This window comes from Callospermophilus lateralis, chromosome 14 (assembly GCF_048772815.1).
Source record: "Callospermophilus lateralis isolate mCalLat2 chromosome 14, mCalLat2.hap1, whole genome shotgun sequence".
Taxonomy (NCBI): domain Eukaryota; kingdom Metazoa; phylum Chordata; class Mammalia; order Rodentia; family Sciuridae; genus Callospermophilus; species Callospermophilus lateralis.
In genome coordinates, this window is record NC_135318.1 from 59,182,198 (window position 1) to 59,210,060 (window position 27,863).

Below are 27,863 nucleotides of genomic sequence, written 5' to 3' on the forward strand. Positions count from 1 at the left end.
TGTCTTGATTTATAAGCAAAACCTGGAAAACTTACAAAATAAATGTTTTGTGGTTTATTTAGAAATAATACAGAAAATATTGCTGTTATTTTTGGTGAGAAAATCAATTTTGTATAGTTTATTCATCCAAATAAAATGTCCATTTTGTTTTAAAAAAAGATGGTAAAATAAAAACTTTTTCAGAAAAACTGTATGCTGAGAGAATTCATAACCAGCAGACAGATCCAACAAGAAATGTTAAAGGACATTGTCCAAGCAGAAGGGATAAATAACACCAGATGAAAATAAAGAACATAACATATTTCTTCAACATAAAGAAATAAAAAGGGCCACATTGGTAGTTAAATATGTGGGTAAATATGAAAGAATATTATCTTATTTTTTAGTTTCTTTAAAAGGTAAACGATGACTTACAGCAAAAATGAAAATGTATTTTAGGCACTATATCATATTTTGAAATAAGATCTATGGGCTGGGATTGTGGCTCAGCGGTAGAATGCTCGCCTCGCACAGGCAGGACCCAATTCGATCCTCAGCACCACATAAAAAAAATAAAGGCATTGTGTTGTGTCCATCTACACCTAAAAAATAAATTTAAAAAAAAGAAAGGAAGAAGATCTATAACAATAATAACACAAGGAAAGGGAGGGTAAAATGGAAGCTTTTTAAATTTTAATTGACAGATAATAAGTGTACATATTTGTGGAGTACAGAGTGACAATTCAATACATGCATACAGCATGTAATGAGCAAATGAGAATAGCATCTCCCTTTAAATGGAAATATATTGTTATAAGAATCTTGCATTGTACATGACTCGACACGACATTATTTAAAGATCCATCAAAAGTTAAGTATTGTAAAGTTAGAAGCAATTGTTAAAAATTACACAAAGCATTAGTGTAGACAAAATGGAATCCTAAAATACAGTCAATTGATTTAGAAGAAGGCAAGAATACTGAGAAATAACAAAGAACAGATAGGACAAATTGAAAATAAATTAGAAGCTGGGCACAGTGGCACACACCTGTAATTCCAGCAGCTTGGGAGGCTAAGACAGGAGGATCGCCAAGTACAACACCAGCCTCGGGAACTTAGTAAGAACCCTATCTCAAAATTTTAAAAATAGTGGGGATTGGGGATGTAGCTCAGTGATAAAGCACCCCTGAGTTAAATCTGCAGTACCAAAAAAAAAAAAAATTAGAAGACAGATTTAAACTCATACACTGATGATTGCACTCATATTAAAGATCTAAATGGTACAGTTAAAAAACAAAGATTGAAACATAACACCTTTTTTAAAAAGCAAAAATGCCCTATTAAATTACAGGTCCATAATCCTTAAAAGATCACAAAAATCAAGGGAAGACTGAAGACAATTGCAGACTCAAGAAGACTAAAGAGACATGACAACTAAATAAAGCATGTGATTTGAACTGAATTCTTTGGCTATAAAGAATAAAGATTGAGGCAACTGGCAAAACTTGAATTAGGTAATTAGATGTAAGAACTAGATGTTAGTAATATATCAATGTTAATTTACATGTTCTGTCCATTGTGGTTGCATAGAAGAATATATCTATTTGTAGAAAATCATACTAAAGTAACATGACTATATCATGTTAGCCTCTTTCAGCTGGTTTGGGAAAAAGACATTTATATTGAACTTGGAAATACTTTAAAATAAATTTTATTTAATATTCACAAAATAAATTTTTGACTATATCAAAATGTAAAATTGCTATACAACAAAAAATATTAAATATACAAAGTTAATAAATAAGCCATACATTGTAGCAAATAACAAAAAAAAGACATCTAAAGTATATGAGATTATGAAGGAAGAAGAAAAAAAACCAACCACCTAGAAAAATGTGCAAAGCATATAAAAGAAAGGCTCTTCAATGTCTAAAATCTACTCTCAGTAGCAATAAAATCAAAGAAATAAAAAATCATAAGTGACCTAAAAATTTCACACTCATTAGAACGGCAAAAATAAAAAGTGGAGACACTACCAATAAGTGAAGTAACAGAACCTCTCATAAAATGCTCATGGTAGTGTGTAAATGGGTAAATCACATTGGAGACAATATCTAATAAGACTGAAGACCACACATCCTTCTTTGATCCAGCTGATTACCTTTTGGGTTTAAATGCTATGCCAGCTAAACTGGCATCACCTGGCAGCTTGGTTAAAAAATGCAAAATCTCAACAACAACCCCAGACCTATTCAATCAGATCTACATTTAGCAAATCCCCATAACAAAACCTGAAGAGCACCACTTTCAAGAAATTTTGAATGTGAGTCCTTAGAGATATGAGCAAGGATATTTATTGCATCATTGTCTGACACAGCAAACAGTTGGAAACATACCAAATGTCCCTCAGTATCAGTCAGGATACTTATCCTACAGTAACAACCCCCAAGATCTCAGTGATTTAAAACAACAGTTTAAAACTTACTCACGTTATACATTCATAATAGGTTTACAGGAAAGCTCATTGAAGGTACTCAAAAGACTCAACTACCATCTTTTAAAGCTGGCATTTGTTCTGACCAAAGAAAAATAAGAGAACTCTGGAGGGCCATGCACTGGAAATTAATGCTAAACCCAAAATGATCATTTATGCTCACATTTCATCAGCCAGAACCAAAAACATGGCCCAACCTATACAAAGGAAGCCAGAAAAAAAAGTAATCCTATCTGGTGCCAATTGAGCTAAAAATATTGGTGAGCAATACTTAAGACAACCACTGAAATTGGGAAGAGAAATATGAAATATTTATATAATAGATAATCATAGAGTAAATAAAATAAACATTCTAGAACTATATACATAAAGAAAATAAGCTCTCTATTGGTATCTAAGCCCTATAAGGGGAGATATTTTTGTCTGTTTTGTTCACAACTATATCTATTCCCAACAACAAGAATAATAGCTATGTATTCAATTCATTTTTGTTGAGTAAAAGAATGGATCTCAAAAAACAAGGGGGGCTAGGGGGCTACTGAGGGGGCTAGGGCTATAGCTCAGGGGCAGAGCACTTGTCTAGCATGTATGAGGAACTGGGTTCTATCCCTAGCACCACATAAAAATAAACAAATAAGATAAAGGCATTCTCCATCTACAACTACAAAAAAAAAACTTTTTTAAACAAATATCATGAATCCTCTATGTAAATGTTTTTGAGCACAAAATAATATATGATTTACAGATATTTAAACATGGGCTAGGACACACAAAACTATGGTACCTTAGGTAAGGAATGAGACCAAGGAAGGGAACAAAATTTTTATTTGTAGCTTTTGAAAAAATATATCTAACTCTCCATGTCTATATATGTATGTGTGTGTATATATACATACACACATGTATTATGCCATATGTAGTTATACACATTATATGTATAAATCAAAACTAGAAAATTAACATCTCCTAATTAGAACAATTCCACCAGTTGGTGGGTTGTTTTTTTTTTCCTCTGTAATTTTAGATCTTTACTGAAAGGTTGTTATGGTTTAGATGTGGCATCCCCAAAAAATTCACATGTGAGACAATGCAAGAAGGTTTGGAATAAAAATGATTAGGTCATAGCCTTAACCTAACTAGTGAATTGCTCTGATGGGATTAACTGTGTGGTGACTGGAGGCAGGTAGGGTGTGGCTGGAAGAGTGGTTCGTTGGGGGTGTAGTTATGGGGTAGATATTTTGCATCTGAACAATGGACTCTCTCTTTGCTTTCTGATCACCTTGTGAGCTGCTTCCCTCTACCACACTCTTCCACCATGATGTTCAGCCTCACCTGGAGCCCTTAGGAATGGAGCCTGCTGTCAATGGATTGAGACCTCTCAAACTATGAGACCCTTAAATAAACTTTCCCTCCTCTGCAATTGTTCTGGTCAGTTCTTTTAGTTGCGGCAATGGAAAAGCTGACTAAAACAAAGGTTATTTGGGAAATACTACTGCTTTCATTTCAAATTGATCAAAACTTCTCATAGTTTTCTACCTACATATTTATATGTGACCACATCCTCTTGGAAAAAAGAGAGTCTGGGAGATAATTTGAAGAAACTCAACATTTCTGATAGCTCATGCTGTAGCTTCAAATTTCTTGAGCATTTAGGATTTTTATTCAGTATCTCCAGTCTTATTTCAGTAATAATTATATTTTAACTACATACTTTTTAACATTCCAAGAAGATGTACTCTGTTTATCCTATTGTTTAAGGCACTCTCCTCACACTGGAGGGTTTCCCAAGGAACAGAGGGTTGGAATGCTTACTTCTATTTTGGGAATAAGAGTCAAAAAGTCATTATAGACTTTCCTCTGGAATAAAACCAGAAGAAAACACTATATAGGGAAAGAATCCTCTAAATTTAACATAACCTTGTCTTTTGTGATGGCTAATTTTATTTGTCAACTTGGCTACTTGGTACCCAGTTCCAACATTTTTCTATTTTTTTTTTTTTTTTGGACAAGATGTATGTTAAATCAGGAGACTAGGAATAAAGAAGATTACCCTTCATAATGTGAGTGGCCCTCCAAGAACAGTTGAAGACCTTAGTTAAAAAAAAAATAAAAAGCTGACCTCCCCTTAGGAAGAAGGAAGTCCACCAGCAGATTGCCCTTGGACTTAAACTATAAAATTAACTCTTCCATGGGCTTGTAGCTCACTAGCCTATCCTACAGGTTTTAGACTTACTATCATGGAACCAATTTCTAAAACAAATACTTCCCCAGAGATACACACATACACACACACACACACACACACACACACACACACACACACTATCCTACTGGCTATTTTTCTAAAGAACCCTGACAAATACATTCTTGTACCAGAACTAGGGACTATTTTTTTCTATGACAATATTAAACTTACAAAACATGTTTCTCAAACCATCACAAAAATAATTACATGTTTTTCCCCTAAACAACTAAAAATCAAACTGTATATATATATATATATATATATATATATATATATATATATATATATGTTATCAAACATAATACATGATCATTTGTATATGTAAATAAATCTAGGATGAATCAACAGATAGACAAAAAGATACAGAAGATGTTACAAACTTGTTATTTTTTGAAAAGCAATACCAAATATAGACCTTAAAAGTAGTCTGAATAACAGAAATTTCAGAAATAATAAAAACTGTTCAAGAAAAAAAATCTTACCTTTTAGTTTTCATCTGGTCCCTCAGTTTGCTGTACATCTCTAGGACTTGAAAGAGAGAAAAGAACACACAAGCATTATTGAGAGAAAATGAAAGACTAATTAAAACTAAAAGAATTGCATCAAAAATCCTACTCCAGTTCCAGTTCCTCACCTGGAAGACACAGCATTAATTTATCAACAGTGGCAGAAATATTTCTCTGTTGTAGTCGACACTGCTTCAGCTCTTCCATTGCTATTACCAGCTTGGCAAGAGGGAAAAAAACTGAATTATGCCAATAGCTATAAATAAAAAGCTTTCAGTCACATTTTTCCACACTGTGTTCAATTCATCAGAAAATCCCAGACAGTTTCATTGTAAGACCTGCCAAGTGGACTAAGGAACTGCCTTTCTAACCAGTAAAACATTCCTGCACAGCTTCCCACTCTCTCCCTAAGATACAGACTACCCTACGAAAAGCTAGATTAAATGAAATCCTAAAATACAGGGGTTGTCCAGGAGGGAAAAAAAATTTTGTATATTTTCTCCAAATCCTTGAGACTCTTCATGATTTAGGAGTTCATCAATCTTCTAAAGAGATCCTAAGTTTCTTTCAGCCATGTTAGACTCCTGGAGGAAAACAATCCTTCCTATACAGCTTCAAATGTGCATGAAAATCATCTTCAACAAAGTCTCTATTTCAACAAATAAACCACACACTTAGAAGATGTGGCTTTTTTAAGAGATCCAGTTTAGTGAAGACAAACTGGACAAACTTTAGTGAAGACACTTTTCTTCCCATCCTAAAGGCTTCTATCTGAAGTCGCCCCATAATATAATCGGGAGAAACTGGACTCTATAGAATCTAGACTATGTGAGACAAAAAACAAAATTTACATATTCACTTGCAGCATTCGTCTCATAGCCATGCCTAAAAATGTTATCTCCTTAAATATCGTGCAAAAAAAGAATGAACAAGAATGGCCCTCATTAACAATCAAAATCTAAACTTAAGAGATTATTAAAATTAAACACTAAGTATTAGGTCATAAGGAAGGGGCACGATACACAGAACAGAAATGGACCATGACTCAGAAAACGTGGGTTTCAGTCTCAGTCTTTCAAATATCAATGTAAACTTCAGCAAATCCCCTGTTCTAGTTTCTTCATTAATAAAATAGTGATAACACCTGTCCTGACTTTGTCATTGGTCTGCATTAAAAATCCAGTAAGGAAATGGACACAAAATAACAATGTAAATGCGAAAGTTTAAATAGTGGGTGCATCAATGAAGAGAGTAATGATTCATTTTTTAAACACTTTCTGCCAAAAAAGTATTTGAGTAGATAGAAGGAATACAATAAATAAGATAAACAAAAATTTCTGAACATATGAAGCATAATTTCTAGTGGAGGGAGACAGAAAGAAAGAACAAATACATAAGTAAAAATATATTTCAAGAATATGAGAGTTGGGGATGTAGCTCAGTGGTAAAGCGCTTGCCTGGCATGTGTGAAGCTCTGGGTTCCATCCCTAATACCGAAAAAAAAAGAGAGAGAGAGAGAGAGAGAGAGAGAGAGAATATGACAGTATAATAGAGAAAAGCAAAGTGGGGAAAAAATAAAAAGATTGCAGGCAATGAAGGTGAGACTATAACTTCAAATAAGGTGGTTAGGAAGGTTTTATTAAAAAGGCAATATTTTAAAATGCATCAATTTAAAAAAAATGATAAGATTTGAGAAAAGATTTGAAGTATGAATATTGGGGACGGGGGAACAAAACATTCCAGGAGGGAGAACAGCACTGGCCACATTAGGACCATTCAGTGACTTAAAACACATCAGAGATAGGCTAAATACACTCTCATCATACTTTGTAGTGGCTAAATTCATTAAATTCAGAGAAATACTAGAAGAAGCAACAATAATGCCCAACTACTTTCAACATGCTGCTTATGGTCTTACAAGCCCACTAAATGAAGAACAGTCATCAAAAAAGAATGGCATGAAACAAAAGCTTGGTCAAAAGATAAACTGGCCTTACTTCCTTTCCCTCATGCTGTAGTTTTCTATTAGTATCCGTCACTTGATTCTGTGGAGAGAAGACAATTTAAACTCATAAAAAAAAAACAACACACACACACACACAAACACATTTAGACAACAGTTGAATAAAGATCAAATTTTCATGTGAAAAGACTCAGGTAGCTAGATAGTTCAGTACTCTATCATATGTTGGTCATGGGCATTCTCTTGAATTTAAATGACATCAACTTTGCTACTGGATCTTTTGCATGACCTTTTGAATAATGAAAAGAAAATTTTACTGACAGATATCTTTAGTTTGAAACATTCCAAACTAAGATACAATAATGACCAAAGATCACACTTTAACTTTTAAAAGAAAAAAAAGAAGAGAGAAAAATATAATAGAAAAAGTAACCCACAAAGAATCTTACCAAGAAAGAACAAATTTTATCATATATATTCCTCACCTCATCAATGTATTCCTGAAAAGGCTCAGTATAAATTTGATTTTTTAACTCAAGTCAATTTTCTGTGTTTATTATTCTAATTTTAGAAGATGTTTTATCTTAGTTCTTTCTGGATCATTAATTCTTTTTTAAAAAATATTTATTTATTTTTTAATTGTAGTTGCACACAATACCTTTATTTATATGTGGTTCTGAGGATCGAACCCAGGGCTTCACACATGTTAGGCAAGCGCTCTACCATTGATCCACAACACCAGCCCCCTGGATCATTAATTCTTAATAGCTCCCAACAGCTCCATATTCTCCTTAACCTCCCATTCCAATGGTCAAAATATGTGATTAAATAATTGAATGACCTATATATAGTTTGTAATTTAAAGGAACAGGCACATTCTCTTACTAATCTACTTTTGATGTCTACACCCATATTAAAAAATTAAGAATATAACATCTTCATCATCTCAGATCTTATCAACATTGGTACTACTTATACTTTTACTGCACTCTTCAACCCAGTTTTTTCTATGACATTCCTTGTGCACATACACATGCAAACATGATATAACATGCAGTAAAAATGCCCAAGAAAAGTATATCATATGGAGGGTTTTCCAAACTTATTTAACATCCTTTTATTCAAGATCATCCCAAAGAACCAGTTTTTCAGAAAACACACTTTTTTAAATCATTGCCCTGAATTGTATTACATGTCCAGAGAAGATTACCATATGCATTCTGCTTCCAAAGACAAAATGAAACCCAACCTTCTCCAGAAATCCTTTATAAAGTATCAGAAAGAGGCAAGAAACACCAAATTACCTCTTTATTATGTACCTAATAGCACCACATGTGAAATAATTTGTTGTTTTATTGAACTGTGAGCTCAATATGAATTAAGGGTGTGATGGAGCTGCCCAAAACTTATATCTAAGGCATTAATAGTATTGTCAACAACAGTAGTTAAGGACTGGGGTTGTGGCTCAGCGGTAGAGCGCTCACCTCTCATGGGAGAGACCCTGGGTTCGATTCTCAGCATCACATAAAAACAAATAAACAAGATAAGGATATTGTATCCATGTATAACTAAAAAAAAATTTTTTTAAAGTAGTTAACTGATAATTAGGTGGACTTTTAAAATCCTACACTGAGGTCTTCTAAATTCAATCCTCCATGAACACAACTAACTTAGCGTCTTATTTCTTTATCTTATACTCAATGTAAAAAATACAATGTACACTGCAACTCAGTACACAAGTAGGGAGCATATGCATGCACACATGCACACATGTACACACACATAAACTGAACAATTTTCAAGAAATACTGTTCACCCTTGCTACATGTAATACACTTTTATTTCTACTCAATTCTCTTTAATTTCAATTTTTGTTAAAAAAAAATACTGATCAAAGCTCACTCAACTGATTTCATACAAACCCTGGTCTAAAACATACCAATAGGCACCTAAGCAATGCTTCTGGTAAGAAATATAGTAATTATTTCAATAAGTATTTCAATACATTACAATGAAAAGAAAATATATCAACTATCTGGGATGATACTTTTTTGATTCAGAAAATATAAATGTGTGCATACACATACAAGTATATTCTTGCTGTAAATCAAAGGAAATAATGGGCATCCTAAAATGTACAATTTTTTTTCACTGTTATGTTAAAATGGTAATCTAAGTCATCAATACTTAATCAGCTCCATCTTTTAAACTCTTTTCTAAAGTTTAGAAAACTCTACATTTCCTAAGTTCTTAACCTAGGTCTAATGGATCCCCCAAGTGCAGAGCCTACCAGGTATATAGCTGAACATTAATATCCAGACACCTCACAGTAACTGGGTGGGAGCCTGAATCAGCCAAAATCCCTGCATCTAGTTCAGGTGTTCCTTCAGAGGCATCCTAACCAATCTGAAGGAATTTGTAACTTGAACCAATCTGAAATAATTGGACAGAAGTAAGAGGAAGAACAGAAGAGTACCAATTAGCAAGTGATACCAATAACTAGTGAGCATAGTTATGGGCAATGTTTACTACTAGCTGGCCAGGCAAGTATTCCACTACATAGCCACCTCAGTATCCCATTGCCCATCATGGAGCATAGTCCTAAAGAAACTGTGAGAGAAACTTGGGATACAGGTATCCACAGTGCACAGAAAAGAACAGCCCAAGACGAGGACAGGAAACTGGAGTGGCTGAGTGAGCCCAAAGAGCACATTAACAACAAATCAAATGATTGTTCATTCTTGGGTGGAGGAAGCCACTAGAGAGGTACAAAAGAGAGATTCAATAATTTTGGCAATATTCTATTTCTCAAGATGGATGCATGCTTCTGTATAGGTTCATGAACTCCTTTTTAAAACCTCAGGACCACTGGGTACAGATACACCTGTAATCCCAGTGACTAGAGACGCTGAAGCGGGAAGATCACAATTTCCAGGACAACCTCAGCAGCTTAGCAAGGCCCTAAGCAATTTAGGGAGACCCTGTTTCAAAATATAAAATAAGAAGGGCTAAAGATATAGCTCAGTGGTTGAGCACATCTGGGTTTAATCCCCAGCAGCAAAAAATAAAAAATAAACCTTAGGGCCTGATGTGTTTTTGACTTCAGAATTTTGTAGGTTTCATAAAGATAATGAGGTACACATATATTATAATATCCCCAAATGAGGACCAACTCAGCACCCCATAATCAAACATATTCATGTTTCTGTAGCAAAACATAATAACCCACAATAAACAGAGTAAATTAAGAAATTTGATAGTTTCATGTCCATTTAGGTCATGTTTTGCAGTCTTTTGAATTTTTAAAATACCTTAGCTTTAGAATAAAATTTAATAACTGATAGCCCATTTTACCCCTCAATAAAATTGTTTCTTTGCCTTTCTCACCAATGTATACTTTTATTTATTTATTTAATATTTATTATTATTTTAGTTGTAGTTGGACACAATATCTTTATTTTATTTTTATTTGGTGCTGAGAATCTAACCCAGGGCCTCGCACGTGCTAGGCGAGCGCTCTACCGCTAGCCACAATCCCAACCCACTAATGTATTCTTTTAGATGAATTTTATACTTACTGTCAAATTAACCTCATGTCCAAGAAAATCCTTTAGGATTATAATTCAAAATCAGGTAAGAAAAAATAATTAAAAGCATAAGCACTAGAAAGAAAAAATAAAACTGTTACTACTTACATATCATATGCGAAGTATTTTCATAAAAACTCAAAAAATATAAACATGTACTATTTGACATAATAGAAGAGTTAGTAGGGTAGTTAGATTTAAGATCAATAAGCAAACTCTGGTATACAACATAAGGGAATTTGCCATGCAAATGACCAGACCAATGTGCCTAGACTCCTTCCCAATCTGTCACAGCAAGAAAGCATCCTCACCCTCTGGTAGGAGACATTCCACAACGACCACAACTCTTTTTATCCTTGGCCTAGGTGCCATATTGCAAATAATCTTATAACAATGTCCCATAAATTCTGTCATCCTACAGAGATGGCTATATCCATCAAGGAACAACAAAACTCTTAGTTTCTGTTTGAAAGAAACAATTACTGATCACTGGTTCTGAACCACGTGTAGGTTTCCCAATTAAACTCTAATTTAAAAGGGTATCCTTTTTAGCTAATGGACATGATCTCAATTATCGAGGTTTCAGTATAAATTCCTTTCTTACTACACAAAAATCTTTACCACAAATACATGACCAGCAACATAATCCCATAGACTCCTTACTTTGAGTTTCTGGGCTTCTCCTCTCACTTTCAGCAGTTCAGTAATAGAGTCCACAAAGCCTTGGTAATGAAAGTTGCACATTTTCTCAATTTCTCTGTCATGATTACGGATGCGAGTTTCAAGTTTCTCCATGAATCGTCCATGTTCTTCACCATCATAGACAGACCTTTAAAAAAAAAAATGGCATGGAGATTATGTCACATTTGCTCCTATTTATTTATTTACTTATTTATCCTCCACCCCAGCCCACCCCCTGCTAGGGATTGAACCTAGACACCTGCGCATGCTAGGCATGCACTCTACCACTGAGCTACAACCTCAGCCAGGTGTCACATTTACTTCTAAGAAAAAGAAAAAAAAAAAGACTACAAACCCAAAAGCAAATTTCTTTAGAAATTAGATATTCAGGGTATGTAAACCACAAAGTAATTCAATTGTATTAACACTGTCTCAATGTTAACAGAGTATTTTTCAGGAAAATCCAAATTTTTGCTTTCTCTTTACTAAAACACAACCAACCATGCTAGCCCTGCAGGAACATGGAGAGCAGTCACAATGGCAAGGCCAGCCACCTTGAACAGGCACCTACTGCTCAAGGCTCAGGAGCATCTGCAATTCCACCTACAGAGATAATTCTGGACTTCCTGGCAAAAACATCACTTAGAGAACACTAGAGAGGAACCAGAGACAAGGAGGGAGATAAAATCTTTGCTTTCGCTTTTTGGAGGTCAGTTTGTCAATAGTCAGGCAACTTAGGGGATTTTTAGTATGCCCTCTGAAGATACTACAAGACACTTAATAAAATGGACAGTGGGTCAATTTTTGAACTATGGGGTCACAGAAGATCTCCTGAAGAGGTGTACAGTTCTCTTAAAAATTACCCTGAGGAGATGTTCCATTTCTGCATTTAGACTCTACATATAAAATAAAGATTCACACATTTAATAAAACGTTGACACAAGAAGAAAAAGTCAAACGAATAGATCCCCTTAAATTTCTGCCATTTAAAGGAAAAGTGAACTTAAACCACAACACATATTCTCTATTTTGGAGGCTTATGGTTTGGACCTAACTGCATCTCTGAGAATCCATATATTAGATGAACAGAGAGAGCTAACTGAGTCACACAGTGTTAAAAAGAGACACTTTAGGGCTGGGGATGTGGTTCAAGTGGTAGCGCGCTCGCCTGGCATGCTGCGGCCCGGGTTCGATCCTCAGCACCACATACAGACAAAGATGTTGTGTCCGCCAAATCCTAAAAAATAAATATTGAAATTCTCTCTCTCTCCCCCAATCTCTCACTCTTTCTTTAAAAAAAAAAAAAAGAGAGAGAGAGAGACACTTTACTAGAAATACAAATATGGCAAACCATGAAAAAGTGAAAGAAAATGATTCTGTTTTCAATCCATTTGATGGAACAGGTGGCCTCCTGATAACCTCTGCTCATTTTAGTGCATATATATGTATATATGAGACAGACATAGATTACAATATAGTTCATGGGTTCAGAAAGGCTAACAGAAAAAATCAGAACTGGAGAGGACCACATGAAAATAAGAGCAAATTTTCATCAGTACATTTACAGAAGTATTCCCTGTATGTCCTGGTTTCAGATGTATCTAAACCTTCCTGCAGGAAGGAAACACATTTTGATACTATTATCACTGATCCTCCATATGGTATCAGAGAATCTACAAAAACACAGAAAGAAATACCAAAGAGGGTTTTAAAAAAAAGAAAAGAAAAGAAAATAGAAAATTCAGAAAGCCATGTTCCGGTTTCATTGAGTTATCACCTTAGTGATATGTTTTTTGACCTGTTTAACTTCGAAGCTAGACCATCATATTAGGTGCAAGATTAATCTATTGGTTGCCACTGTATATACAGAAGAGTCTGCTGAATAGACGGTACCCTGGCACTCTTGCCTGAAACTCATCAGCAACTGTGAGCAGAAGCTTTCCAGTCATACATCAAGGCACTTGATCACAATGAAAAAGGTAAAGATATTTGAGAACCCAGACCAGTATTCACATCTGCTAAGTGACCATTTTCTGCTGTACAAAGGTCATAATTCCTTCCATGATAACTATTTCAGAATAACAAAAAAAAAAAAAAAAAAAAAAAAAAGATCAAGGGAGAAAAGTCCAGCCAAAAGTGAAATTTTAAGATTTTGACAATGAAGAATTATTAAATATTTGAAAAAAAAAGACATCTGGAGGTGAAGTTTCATGTATAATCAAGAAAACATGTACTATTTTTTTATATTAAAAAATCTAAGAAATAAATTAAGCAATTTAAAAATTGTCTTTGCTTTTTTTTGGCTATTTTGTCATATGTTATAAGGTCTTCTGAACTTTATTTGACTTGCTGTATTTGTATTTTCAAGTACTAATGGAGATCAACTCAACAGTTTATTTTTTTTACAATTAATTTACAAAAAAAATAATATTATTGACATATCTGCCAGATGCATTATAGGCAATTAATAGTGGTTAAGATTTATTCATTTGGTAAATTGTTTAGTTTGGTTTTTAATTGTAACTGATTTACATTGCTACCAATAAACTTTACTAAGAATTTCTTTTACAAAATATATTTAACAGTACTCATCACAGAATCCTCATCATAAAATGAAAGGACTAAATTACAACTCCCCTGTACCCTTCTTTCTCAATTTAACTAGTCTAGAAAAGCTCAATTTTGGTAAACCTAATTATCCAATAACTACTCCATGACTAGACCCAAGAAACTGAACAATGCTGAAGAAAAATCACAGAGCTGTGCTGACTAGCTAGACTCAGTAAAGCTATAAAGCTACAAATCTAAATTAGACACTCAATACCACTAGAAAATCCTACTTACTACAGGCTGAATCTGCCTTATCCAAAATGCTCGAGATCAGTAGAGTTTCAGATTTCACTTTTTAAAAAAAAAAAAGTTTTAGAACATTTGTATATGCATTATGAAGTAATGGAGAAGGGATTCAAATCTAAATGTAACATTCATTAATGTTTCAAATTTCAAATACACTTTATACACCAAGGTTGAAAGTAATTTTACACAATATTTTTATTGTATCAGTGTTTTTGTTTTTGTCTTGTTTTATTTTTTTGTGGTGCTTGGGATTGAACTCAGGGCTTTGGGCATGCAAGGAAAGCATTCTCCCAACTGAGCTATATCCCCAGCCCTGTATCAATGTTTTGACTTCAATTAGTCACATTAGGTCAGGAATGGAACTTTCTACTTGTGACATCTGTCGCGTGCATACTCATCAAGTTTTGAATATGGGAGCATTTAAAATTTGGGATTTTCGGATTAGGGATGCTCAACCTCTACAACTATTACCACCACCACCCCACCACAACCACCAATTCACTTTGTATCTAAGTGTGGGAACCTTAATTTCTCCTTTCCTCAAATGTTTGCCCCTTAACTCTCAGTTACTGACCTTATTTCATACTTTACAGAAAAAGAAAAAAAAACAGACATAATGAAATAACTCCTCCTCCCTGCTGAAAATCAACCAGCCTACTTACATCAGTACCACTTACTATGTCCACCCTCCCACAGCAATGGAAGCCATGTTCCAAGCTCTTGCCTGCAGTTGGCCTTTCTCATTGTCTCAAGGACATCACTCCTGCAGTAATCCCCTTTATCCTTCCTCTGCATCCTATCTTTCTCCCCTTCTGCTAGATCATTCTCATTTGTATATAAATGACTTCTTAAAACCTGCCCCACCCATTCCCCTCCAGTTACCATCTCCTTTTTCTGCTGCCCTTCCAGGTAAGTCTTTCTCCTCTCCTCACCCCCTCACTTTTTACCTTCCTAGACTTATTCCTTGTACTCCACCTACTAGCAGCATTGGCTAGGGTTTGATATTCTCTTCTTTAAACAGTCCCTTCTGTAGACGTCAATGATACCACAGTAACTTGTTATTCCACCTTTCACTGACACGCCCTCTCAATCTCCCTCTTAGCTCCTCTGCCACTATTACATTTCTAAATATTCCTAAAATCACTTCTCTTCTCTCTCTACGCTCTCTCATGCAGTCTCATAGCTTTAAATACCATCTATATAGGGCTGACTTCCTAATCTATACCTACAGTTCAGAGCACTTCCCTGGGCACTAGACTCAAATGTCCAGCTTCTACTTACTAACTCCAACTGACCTTTTAAAACCCATCTCAAATCTAACATAGGGAAAAAAAATTATTACCAACCTATTTCCACTTCCAAACCTGTTCCTCCTCCAAACTACCCAACTACTCCATCACAACTAATAGCACTATCTAGTTGTCCAAGTCAAATATTCAGCAGTCACTTCAAACTCATCTCGTCCCATCCTCACCCCCATCCACTCCACTGATAAGCCTGACAACTTCTAAAACATATCTTAAAATTGACCAAATCCCACCATTTCTTTCAAAATCCAAGTCCCCATCTATAACATGACCACCTCAGACCAATCTAGTAGTCTAATAGCCTCCATTCTGTACTCCCCATCCCCATTATCCTCTGCTTCAATACACACCCTCCACACAGCAGTGTGCTGTTATGCTAGTACTGATGTTCCTTCCCTGTTTGAATAATCTCCTCATCATCATCCATCATTTATTGTCTATCTCTCTCTCCAACCCACTCCAATAAAGGAAAGAACTCTACATCCAGAACAGTGCCCAACAGGTAGCAGTCAATAAGTAAATATTCACTGACTAAAGATGACTAACACTATCTCTAAGACCTTTTTGATCTCTGAAGTTTCTTCAACACATATACATTCTCACTGCCAACATTTTTGGATCCTGTTATCATTGGTGGGTGCCAGATCACCACCCTGGATCCTGTGGATCAAAAAGCACGCTCTCCTCAACACAGCAGTGTTGAGAGCCACAGCCAAAGGGGCCCCAGCAAACGTTCAGCTGATTGGTTCACAGTGGGCCCCAGCAAACTTCCAGCTGATTGGCTCACCTTGGCCCCAGCAAACTTCCAGCTGCCAGCTGATTGCCTCCTCTGCAGTGATGCTCATTGGGCTGTTTCCCCCGTTTCAGACCACGGACCTGCTCATTAGGGGACTCTTTTGGCTCCGCCCATGGGACCCAGCCAATTGGCCCAAGAGCGGGAGGAGTGGGGGGTTTGAGAGGCACCCGGGAAGCCGGTGGTGGCAGTTGGACTCTGAGGGAATTCCTAAAGAGCTTGTGTGGTACACGTGTGTTCAAAAAATAAAGTTAGTTTCTGCTTGATAAGTGGCTCATGAATTGTGCCCAGCCAGACTACAGCACAGCAGTTCCACTGCCCAAAACTCAAACGGACACAACATATATGTGTCTGACACTTACTTCAGAAAAGGTGTATCAGTCTGGATTCACTCCCCTTCTTCCACGATAAAAGGACAGAGTCCAGCAAATTATAAACAATTCCCCATATGGTTATGCTTGCCAGAAGGAGCCATTTAGAATACACAAACCAGAATTGACTGCTGACATTTCAACAAATCTCAATTAACTTTAATTCTTCCCCTTTCAAGGAAAGGAAAAGAAAACGCTCTACGTAAAGATATCTATGTTCCTTGCCATTTGGAGAAACCATGGAAAATTCCTCAATCTAAATGACATAAGCTGACATACTCAATATTAAACAACCTCTTGGTTTCAAATTCAGTACATTCTAACTCAACAATACATCTCAGGTAGCAAATCTAGCTTTTTCTACCAAGGAGAACTTTTCCCTGTTTCCCTCCAAAGATCTGCATTAACATCACAAAGGACTACCTTGGAGAGAAAAAAAATCCCAAAGTTAAGAAATATAGAACTTATATTAATCAGGCCTCCCTAAACTCCCTGAATTTCCTATTTAAATCAAAACAGAAATCAAAAATTAAAGAAAGGAAATTTGAATTTTAGCTGCCCAAATATGGCTTTAGCCTGAGCACTGTAATCAGCTTTGAGTCTGGCCAGTTCAGTTAAACTCTCTGACCCTCAGCTTTCTCTTCAACAGAATAGGAAGCAATCAATTACAAATTCTCTGAAGTAGTAACTTAGCTCTAAATTTCTGCAATTCACCTCCACCTTCAAAATCAGTCAACAATGCAAAGATCATACATTTTTCAGAATATTAATATTTTTCAGAATAAAAAGGTGGTATTTCAAACAAGTTAATGAATTTTCTGTCTCCTTATCAGTAACTCCTACTTCTTTCTCCTATTCAGAATCTTTATGATTGTCTCTAACCAATGCTGAATAACATGAAAAGTTGACATGGAATTTTAAGAATTAAAAAAAAAAAAAAGCTGAAATAATGGGAGAGGGAGGAAGGAAAGTAAGGGGATAGTACTGGGAATTGAAATGGAGAAAACTATGTTATATGCATTTATGAATATGTCAAAAGGAACCCTACTATTATGAATAAAAATAAAAATAAATTTTAAAAATCATTTTTAAGTTCAAATAAAATCTAAGAGCACATATGTAAAATAGGGAATGTGGACTATATTTAGCAGACTTGCTTTGTTCATAGGTAATGCCTAGGAAATCTAAGATTCACAGAGAGACCTTAAAAGATTTGTGTGTGTGTGTGTGTGTGTGTGTGTGTGTGTATGCACACACATGTGTTTTTTAAGGAAAAAGGATCCATAGTTTCCATATGGTTATTGAACAGGTTAAACAGCAAGAATTTAGGGGCTGGGGTTGTGGCTCAGTGGTAGAGTGCTCACCTAGCACATGTGAAGCCCTGGGTTTGATCCTCAGCACCACATAAAAATAAATAAATAAAATAAAGGTACTGTGTCCAACTTACAACTAAAAAATAAATATTTTTTTTTAAAAAAGCAAGGATTTAAAGGTTTTATTTCAAAATGTCTACCACAGGGCAAGGCAACTGTGGGCTGACCACAACCTTTGAATCAGCTTCTCACTTTGAATCAGCATTTCGGGCATATCTATCAGCATAATTAATTCATTGTTAATCAATATATTTATCAGATATAAAAGGCAAAAGTAAATAAACAAATCAATTGGGAAAGATCAGAGCTCAACTAAAATTAACGTAATATTGGTAGTCAGCATTATACTTGAACAAAGTGTAGCACTTCCCCCCCCCAACAAATGAAAAAGTAGAGAAAGACTGCCATCTAGTGGTGGCCTATTTTAAGCATTCCTTAAATTTTAAATTTGACTTAGCCAAGTAAAAGGGACTGCTTAAAAATCTAAAAACTATATTCTATAAAACCTGTTGGCCAAAGACTTATACCTAATTACTAAATTACTCTAATATAAATTATTCTAATATTTAAATTTTCATTTATATTGAAAAAAAAAAGGATCTTTAAAATGAAGTCATGTGCTTCTGACATGTCCAGGTAGGCCACAAATAAGACTATAGGATGAACTACACCACTGGTTTAAGTATTTCTGATAATCCCGAGAATATTCTAGAACTTAGTAAAAAGGTAAACAAGAAGAAATACTAGGAAACTAACAATAACTTTTTATAGCCTAAATTTTGCCTCTACTAAATAAATACTAGCCTGTGGGATCTAATTTCCAAACCCCCTTCCCAACAGGTTTGGGGGGAGAAAGCAAAATATTTATCCTAGTGTCCATATCCGATTCCCACTTCTAAAAATCGTAGTGGGCTCTATCCCTCTCCCACCTAGATTTCATGTACATATTAAGACAGAGATTTAACTTTTAAATAGCATTTGAGGAATTGATTCAGCAAATATTTACTCTTGTCTTATACTAAACCATTATAGAATTATATAACTTGCTAGCACTTATATCAGCTCAACTCTGCTTGTCAAAGGTGGGGGATAATGTTATAAGCATTATGCTATTTCATTTAAATTCTATGCATCTTATAAATTAGGCATTATTCCCATTTTACAAACAAGTAACCTGAAACTCAAGAAGATAAATTAACTTGCCAATTCACACCATTAGAAAGCTTCCTCTCATCAGTCCAAGGGCTGAGGATATAGCTCAGAGGTAAAGCACTTGCCTAGCATGCATGAGTCCCTAAGAGAAGAGAGAAGAAGTCTAATATATTAGTCTGTCTCCTGCTAGAGCAAGGAAAGCAAGGCACAAGAGCCCCCAACACGCTCAGAGTTCAAAGAGGTCTTAGAGTCTAAGAGTATAAAGTTCTCATTGTACACTCAAGGAAACTGAGGCCAAGTAAAGTTAAATGCCTTAATCAAAATTAGACTGCTTGTTACTGATACAGCTGGGCTTGACTCCCAAAGAAAACAAAATTAGAAAAGGCTAATGCAATATGAAGCCCAACACAAAGCTAAGTGGTTTAAAAGACAAACTTCTACTTCAAGATGAGTCAGTTGCTGCCTATTAGCTGTACCTATAATACAACAGCTATTTCCTTCTTCTTGTTGGAAGAGTCTCAATTCATTTTGGTACTTACCCTTCCCATCCCAGCACAAGAAGTAAATGATAATTCCTGAGTAAATTAATCATGGTGATTCCATTCCCCTTTTAATGACCAGTTAATATAAGGGCATGTGACATAACTCTCACCAATGAATGGTAAAGGGAAATCTGTTAGTAAAGGTCAAGATTGTTTGTTTCATGAAGGATACAGAAAAAGAAATTCCTCTTCCTACTTTGGACACTATCCTTTGAAAGTATAATAATTGGAAATGGAGCATCCAGCCTGAGATGAGAGGAGATATCCCAATAATCTGAGGACAGTGAAGGGGACAGTTTCTAGCACACAGCCTAAGGCAGAGGGCTCTCCAGGTATGCTGAAGATGGACAAAGAGAAGGATAGGAAACTATGGATGGGGTTTTCTGATTATTTCAAAGGTGGATGGAACAAGTATCAGAAAACACAAAGCATATCTGTTGAGATATTTTCGGAACCTGAGAGAATTTCAAGACACCAAGAACTGAACATTTTGTTTTTTGGTTTTGATTAATCCAAGAAAAAATTCCAGAATTTATTCTGGTCTTTTCTTTTCCATATATATGTTTTTTAACTTCTGTCATGGTTTTAGTCCTCAAACATTTTCTTCTCATTAAGCTCCATAAAAGCATCATTAGTATTTCTGTTTATTCCAAAAGTTAAAAATAAAGTGGAAAACAGATTTGAGCATGATGTTGAAAGAGAAACTGCAGGAGGTCAAAAAGAGTTTAAAGTCTCTTCTCCTTACTTCACACTGTCTATTGAATTAATTCAGACTTTAGTATTATAATCTGGATGCTATGGACGCATAAAGATAAAGTATACCAATGTACATCATCATCCATAATAAGAGAAGCATATGCCAGTTAAAGAATTCTTAGCCGAATACTAGACCCAAAGATTTTTGTACTGCCACAGGAGATCACATTCAAACCCTTTTCCACCCTTACAGCTACCAAAGATATCTAACCAGCATCACCAAGACAGCCCAGGCAACCAAAACAACACTGTGATAGAGATCTCCCCCAAGGCACAAAGAGAACCCCAAGGATGGCTGTTTTCAGAGGCATAAAACAGGGTGGAGCAGTTTCAACTGGCTCTTACCCAAAGGACCTGCTTAAAACCTGGTTTTAGTTAAATACCACAGGAAAATTGGAGAGTTTGTCACAAAACATCAGTCAAATCAACAACAGAAATAAAACAGAAAATAAATGAATGAAATCAAGAAAACTCCAAATTAAGGACACAGAGACTGCCATAACTAAGGTAATAATAATATACCTTCATCCCTATCAGTAAGCAAAAGATACAAAGGCAAGACAGATTATGTTAGTGGCTTCATTTTGTCCTTTATACAGATTTGTGTAAAGTACAAAAAGATTTATTCCATCGAATCTTTCTGTGGTGAACATGATTATCAGCAGTCACAAGTTGCTGCCAATTAGAAGGAATACATGAGTATTTCTATAGTCTGGTGATACCCAGCTGAACCTAATCTGGGAAACTGCTAGAAGCAGAGTAGCAATCCATAATATACCTATAAATTAGGAACAGCTTCACTGTATAGAATTAGATGTGCCTTGTTTAACTCTTAAATATGCAATGTTGGAGCTAAATGAAACTACCATTATACTTCACATCTACCATAACCATGTGAGCCTCATTGTTGGTAAAATTCTCTAAGATTTTTTAAGATTCTTTACAAAAGATCATAAGAATTTAATTAAACAAATACTCTGAGGCGATATGTAAATATTAAGAGACTGCATGGCTGAAACACTTTAGACTGTCCACATTTAAAATTATTATAGTTCCAATGATAGATCAGAAAGCTATTAATAAAGGAAAACAAATGCATTAGAACACTAGTATGGCAGGAACACTGTATCAAATAGTCCTGATCTGCTTACACGTGTAGATTCACTTACGCATGTAGTGTGGGCTTAACAAAATAGACGAGCCAAGTTTCCCAAAATCCATGAATGAAACTCTGACAAAGGTAAGTGACATCATTTGTAGATATGTATACTGTGTTCACTAGATGTGCACATATGCATACGGATATAAACATATATTGTATTATACAGCATATATACTCTACATCATATGCACATACGTACATCACAAGTGCACGCGTGCACACACACACACACACACTTTTCTAGTTTTCTAAAAAACAAGACCTACAAAAATCACACTAAACTCCTGGCCCAATTTCATCTTTAAGTGGTTGCTTACTAACACCTCATGGCCAAAAGAGACCACAATTTGAAACTCTTCAAGGCTGTAAGCAATGAAGACCCTGAAGGAGGATGAATGAAAAGTATCAGAGTAGTTTCTTTCCATCCTAAAAAGTGACAGAGAAGAAAGTTGGCAAAATAGGATGAAGTGCCACAAACAATATGGAAGACAATGAAAAACCTCTTACTATCAAATACCTAAAATGCAAATATAAGTTTCTGAGTCTATGATTAAGCAAAAAAGAAAGTAAGGAAAATCTCCAGAGGCTAAAACAGGAACTGGAATCAAGATTCTGCTAATTACCTATAAACTCATGCTTCTATAACCAGACAGAGAACAAGAGACAAAGTCTAAGGCTCACAAAAGGTAAGGAGTAATATTAGAGGCTCCAAATAAATAAAGCCATGATATCAAAGGACCACATTATTAGTGAAAGATAAAGCAAAAAACAACTCCCCAGAAACACAGCCTACAAGGAATTTTGCTTCTCTGGTAATGGCCCTGGGTGAAGGAAGAAGAAAAACTTGTATGATCATTGGAAACCATTAAGAAGGGAGGCCCATATTCACACTATTAATGTTATTTGTGTGTTCTGAGAAATCTCAAATTAAGAATTTATTTTAAAAGTACTCCAAGTCCCAGTGCCCCTGAGAGCTGACTGAAAGAAGATAAATTTTCTCTGGAGGAATATACCTTTACCCATACTTCAAATATTTCTCACAAATAATGTATTTTTAAGCTGGGACTTATATATCAACAATCACAAACCATACAAGAAAACAGCAATAAAACAAGAAACAGAAGAAACACAAGTAGCAGAATACAAATCACAAAGGCTTAAAAATTAATATGTGTAAACTAATATGTGTAATTAATGTCCTGCTTTCCAAGACACAAATCCATGTATATTTCCAGCTACCCTTACAAATATTCATTCCTTCTTATCTTAGTAGAATATATATTCCACCTCCATGTAAGACTAATCCTAGCTCTAAATAATCTCATGTCTTCTATATTCAGGAATGCTTTTCCATTGATTCTTTTTTTTTCCCCCAGGGGCAAGTGTGTATTATTCTGTACTTCCAAATGTTTATATCTACTGACTTCTGACAAAACAACACAGCCCATTATTTCAAAGGAAAAAGAAGGTACTAGGACATCATTACGCTAGGTATATGTAAGACTGCACATATGGTGTGCAATTCACAATAGCTAAACTGTGGAGCCAACCTAGATGCCCTTCAGTGGATGAATGGATTTTAAAAATGTGGCATATATACACAATGGAATTTTACTCAGCAATAAAAGAGAATAAAATAGTGGCACTTGCAGGTAAATGGATGGCATTGGAGAAGATAATGCTAGGTGAAGTTAGCCCGATTCCAAAAAAACAAATGCCAATTGTTTTCTCTGATATAAGAAGGCTGACTCATAGTGAGATAGGGAGGGGGAGCATGGGAGGAATAGATGAATTCTAGATAGGGCAGAGGGGTGGGAGGGAATGGGAGGGAGCAGGGGATTAGCAAGGATGGTGGAATGTAATGGACATCATTATCCAAAGTACAAGAATGAAGAATCAGTGAACCTATTCTTACCAGACAATAAAAAGCCTACTAATTGTGAAATCCAACATTCATTTTTCAGTTCATCATTTGCTTGACTCTTTTTCAGGTGTCAAGGCTAACTATTCCTCTTCCTAAAATCCTCCATTATATTTCTCCCCCTTCCCAGTCTCCTTCAATAATTCTTCCTTCTGCCTTTCAATACCTGCTTGGCTTGCATTTCCTCTCACTGTAATCTCCCTCACGGGTCTCATCAATATCTCAGTTTTCACTATTAAATATCTGTAGTTTCCAAATCAATAGCATCAAGGCATATCATTGTCGAATCCTATAAGCCTGAATACCCAACCACTCCTCATCCTCAAAAACATCTCAACTATACACATCAAAAATTGAATTCATGAGCTGAGGTTGTGGCTCGGCAGTAGAGCACTCGTCTCGCACGTGCGGGACCCTGGATTCGATCCTCAACATCACGTAAAAAATAAAAGAGTGAAATAAAGGTATTGTGTCCAACTATAAAATAAATATTTTAAAAATTTTTTAAAAATTGAATTCATAAGCCAGAGGTGGCAGTACACAACTAAAATCCCAGCAACTCAGGAGGCTGAGGCAGAAGGATAGTAATTTTGAGGTTAGCCTGGGCAACCTCACAAGCTCCTGTCTCAAAATTTAAAAGTTTTTTTAAAAGGGAAGGACTGGGAATGTATCTCAGTGATAGAGCACTCCTGGGTTCAATCCTCAGTACCACAAAAAATTTTTTAGATTCATTAACTTTCTTCCCAAACCTACGCTTCCCTCCTATATTCACCACTTCATTAAAGATACCCCTAATCACCCAGGTGCTTCAACTAGAAATATATAAGTCAACCCTAACCCTCAAACGACCTCACACCTACCATCAGCTAATCAATCACTAAAACCTACCAATTCCAATTCCATAATGTCACTTCTATGCTTTCTCCCTCCCTGCCCTCCCCTGGCACCACCTCAGTTCTTGCCCTCATTTTCTCTCTTCCATGCAACTGTTTTCACTCTCCTCTTATTCCTTAATAACTCACCTTCGACACTTCTTTGATAGCTATCTTTTCTAAATGAGACCTGGTCATGAAAATCAGTCCCCACCCTCATTCTGTCCTGCCTCAGGATCAATTTCCAAAGTTGAAGCACAGTGTATAAAACCCCCTCATGTCCAGCTTTTCCTGTGAATACTCCCCAAGTTCACTGTAGGTATAGTCCAGATTCCCTCTGCCTAGAGTCTCTCTATTATCATGTATCTGACCACTCATCCTTGAAGATTTCACTCAAAACAACTCTGCTGTGAAACCTCCCTTTTTAACACAACTACTACAGCCTGGTATAGACTCCTTACCAACATGGTCAAACCTAAGAAACGGTCATTAAAAGCCCGAATAAAAACCTTAAAAATGAGGACTTTTAGCTTTTACTCTATGGCAGCAAACACACTAAACAAGACTGTGAGTCCACTCTTTGAAGATTCAAACTGAAGGCTACACTTCTCCTATTTACTGACATGCCATATTAGGCATCTTTTCCCAAAAGTGGCCAATAAAAATCGGTTGCTGCATATAAGAGCCTTGTTTTGTGATATATTTAAAAATCTGTTTTTTAAAAAACAAAATGTGTCAAAGCTCCCAGCCCCATCCTTCCTTGATCAGGAGCAGTACAGAATAGGCTATAGGAGAGGAGCTAACCTTAACAGCCTGCTATCATTTTTGACCCTGACTTTGACAATGTACAAATCTGAACTGGCCTTGACCTAATGAAACCATGCATAGTTTGAAGCAAATTGCACCAAAAATACTATCATTCTGCTTTGCCATTAAGTTCTTGAACAAATGCCTACTATTATCCTGACACGGCAGTAGGATAATGGACCCAGAAATGAATGGACACCAATAAGGACATTCACTTGTAGAAGGCAGAGTTGATATCCTTCTGCTCTGAAATGTTTATTTGTTCATCTCTTTGAAAGGGTACTACTACACTCAATACTGTAGACAGTAATGGTGTATTTACATGTCTATCTCCCACATAGGTCCAAGAGTTCCTTGAGAGTTTACACCTGGAACAATGCCTGTATCCCACAAAGTAGGCATTAAAAAGTGACAAAAGTGCCTAAAGCAACGCCCAGAAATGTTTCAACATTTCAACTTTCCCCAAAGACAAATGCTAGAGTTAATAACAAACATTCTTACTAAAAAGTGAACTCAAGTTCTAGCAATGCAAATAATTTGTACTTCGGCTAACATGCTAAACAGAAAAAGGAGGAGTCAGAGGAAGAAAAGGAGGAACTTAAAAGGTTCAAAGAAATTTATTGTAGGAGAAAAATAGAATCTGGGAATAATTTGATATTTCCCCAGATCTCTAACCTTCCCTAGAAGCTAGGAGAAGGAAGAATAAACTACAACAAGATCCGGCTCTAGAGGGAACTGGTGTTTCTGGCTCTTGTTGCCAATAGAAAAGGGAGGGTGACAGCAGTCCCCAAGGGCTTTTAGAAAAAATTGCTTCCAGGTGGAAATTTTGTATGGTACTGTGCAGCCCGGAGCCATTTTTTCCTTTCCTTCAAAACTACTGATGATTAAACCAACGACAATCAGGCTCCTAAACGTCATGGTTATATGACCCAAATTACCAAGTTAACTCTCAAAAAAGAGAAATATTTGTTGGTAGAGTTTTGTTTTGTTTTGTTTTGTTTTAAGGGTGAGGGGAAGGGTGGAGTCTGTTAAAGATATGTATTGGGAGAACATAAAAGTACCCAAGAACACTGTATCATAATGATCAACATCAGTTCCGTGCCAATCCTAGACGCTGTAATGTACACTCATAGAGAGGTAAACAAAGGACAACCCTGAACATTCTGTTATTTGGCAATTTTTCATTGTTTTATTTTGACCTGAATTTAACATGCTATTAAATGATTATCAAAGGAGTGTGTGGGGAAATCCTACCACACTCCGTGTGGGAAAGCAAGGTCAATTTATACCTGATCATGGTTTTGAGAAAAGTTCTGATATATGTGTCTGAGTTTGTAATGACAGCTCAAGAACATGAGTGGGACAGTTACCAACTCATTCAAAAAGCACAGAAAGACTAATCATCTGACCACCCAGAAGTTTAATCTAGGCAATCTTACTATACCTATGTCACCCAGACCAATAAAGGGCAAATCTAGTTCAAAATTGTAACAGTAAAATCATTTTTTAAAATCTGTGCCAACATTTTATGTACATTAAATTACTTGTCCCTCAAACATAATCCTACTAGACTAATTATTATTATTATTTTGTACATGAAATATTCTTCCTGACACTGCAGTCAACAGAAATTTACCGTTCTCCGGTTGCCACAATTAAAGCAAGAATAACAAAGTGAAAGAAAAAGGATGAGAGGGAAAAAAAAAGATGAAAAAGAGGAAGAAGAAAGAGAGAAAAGGCAAGATGAAAAAACAGGATACAGAACCATATACACATTCAATATGAAGGTAAAAACGTCCAAATAATTAATCTACATCTCTAGGAAAATAAAGAATAGTGAGAAAAACAACAAAATAAGACCAAGGGCAATGTTTGGATGATGTGATTGTTACTTTTTTCTTTCTCCATTTATATTCTTTTTTTGTTTAAAAATCAAAAATGCACATAAAAGAGTCTAGAACAGAATGCAGTTCATAGTAGATATTCAATAAAAGGTTAAATGAAATTAAAAACAAACACTTCAAGGTTAACTTGAGGTTTAATTTTTAATAAGCATCCAAATAAAACAAATGTAAAAACTGGGTAAGAATTTCTTCTTTTTGTCTCATTTTTTACTGGTACATTATAATTGTATATAATATTGCTATGTATTTCAATATGAAGGTAAAAACGTTCAAATTATTAATCTACATCTCTAGGAAAATACATGCAGACGTATATAATGTACATGCACACAACAATATAATTTGGTCAACATCACTCTCCAGCATTTCCCTTCTCCATCCCATCCTTTCATCCCTTGGTCCCTTTTCTCTACTAATCTCCCTTTGATTTTTAGGTGATCTATGTTTGTTTTCCTTTTTCCTCGTTAGCTTCTGCATATGAGAGAAAACATAATCCTTAACCTTTCTAAGATTGACTTATTTCACTAAACATGACTCTTTCTAGATCTATCCATATTTCCCTGCAAATGACATAATTTCATTTTTCTTTGTA

At 35.5% G+C, this 27,863-nt stretch overlaps 1 protein-coding gene and 1 pseudogene across 2 annotated transcripts in view; one reads left to right on the plus strand and one right to left on the minus strand.

The window, feature by feature from the left end:
* The window catches only part of Exoc6b (exocyst complex component 6B), a 603,826-nt gene that overhangs the window by 506,813 nt on the left and 69,150 nt on the right, over positions 1 to 27,863 (minus strand). Inside the window, exons 2-5 of one of the 2 annotated variants that reach the window (XM_076833079.1) lie at positions 11,438 to 11,603; positions 7,222 to 7,269; positions 5,353 to 5,443; positions 5,201 to 5,246 (exon numbers count right to left, since the gene is read on the minus strand). In XM_076833079.1, the coding sequence (XP_076689194.1) occupies positions 5,201 to 5,246; positions 5,353 to 5,443; positions 7,222 to 7,269; positions 11,438 to 11,603 (351 nt within the window). The remainder of the gene's footprint in view (positions 1 to 5,200; positions 5,247 to 5,352; positions 5,444 to 7,221; positions 7,270 to 11,437; positions 11,604 to 27,863) is intronic. The other variant, XM_076833080.1, reaches the window with a different exon arrangement.
* On the plus strand, positions 11,993 to 13,611 carry LOC143380676 (tRNA (guanine(10)-N(2))-methyltransferase TRMT11 pseudogene; annotated as a pseudogene).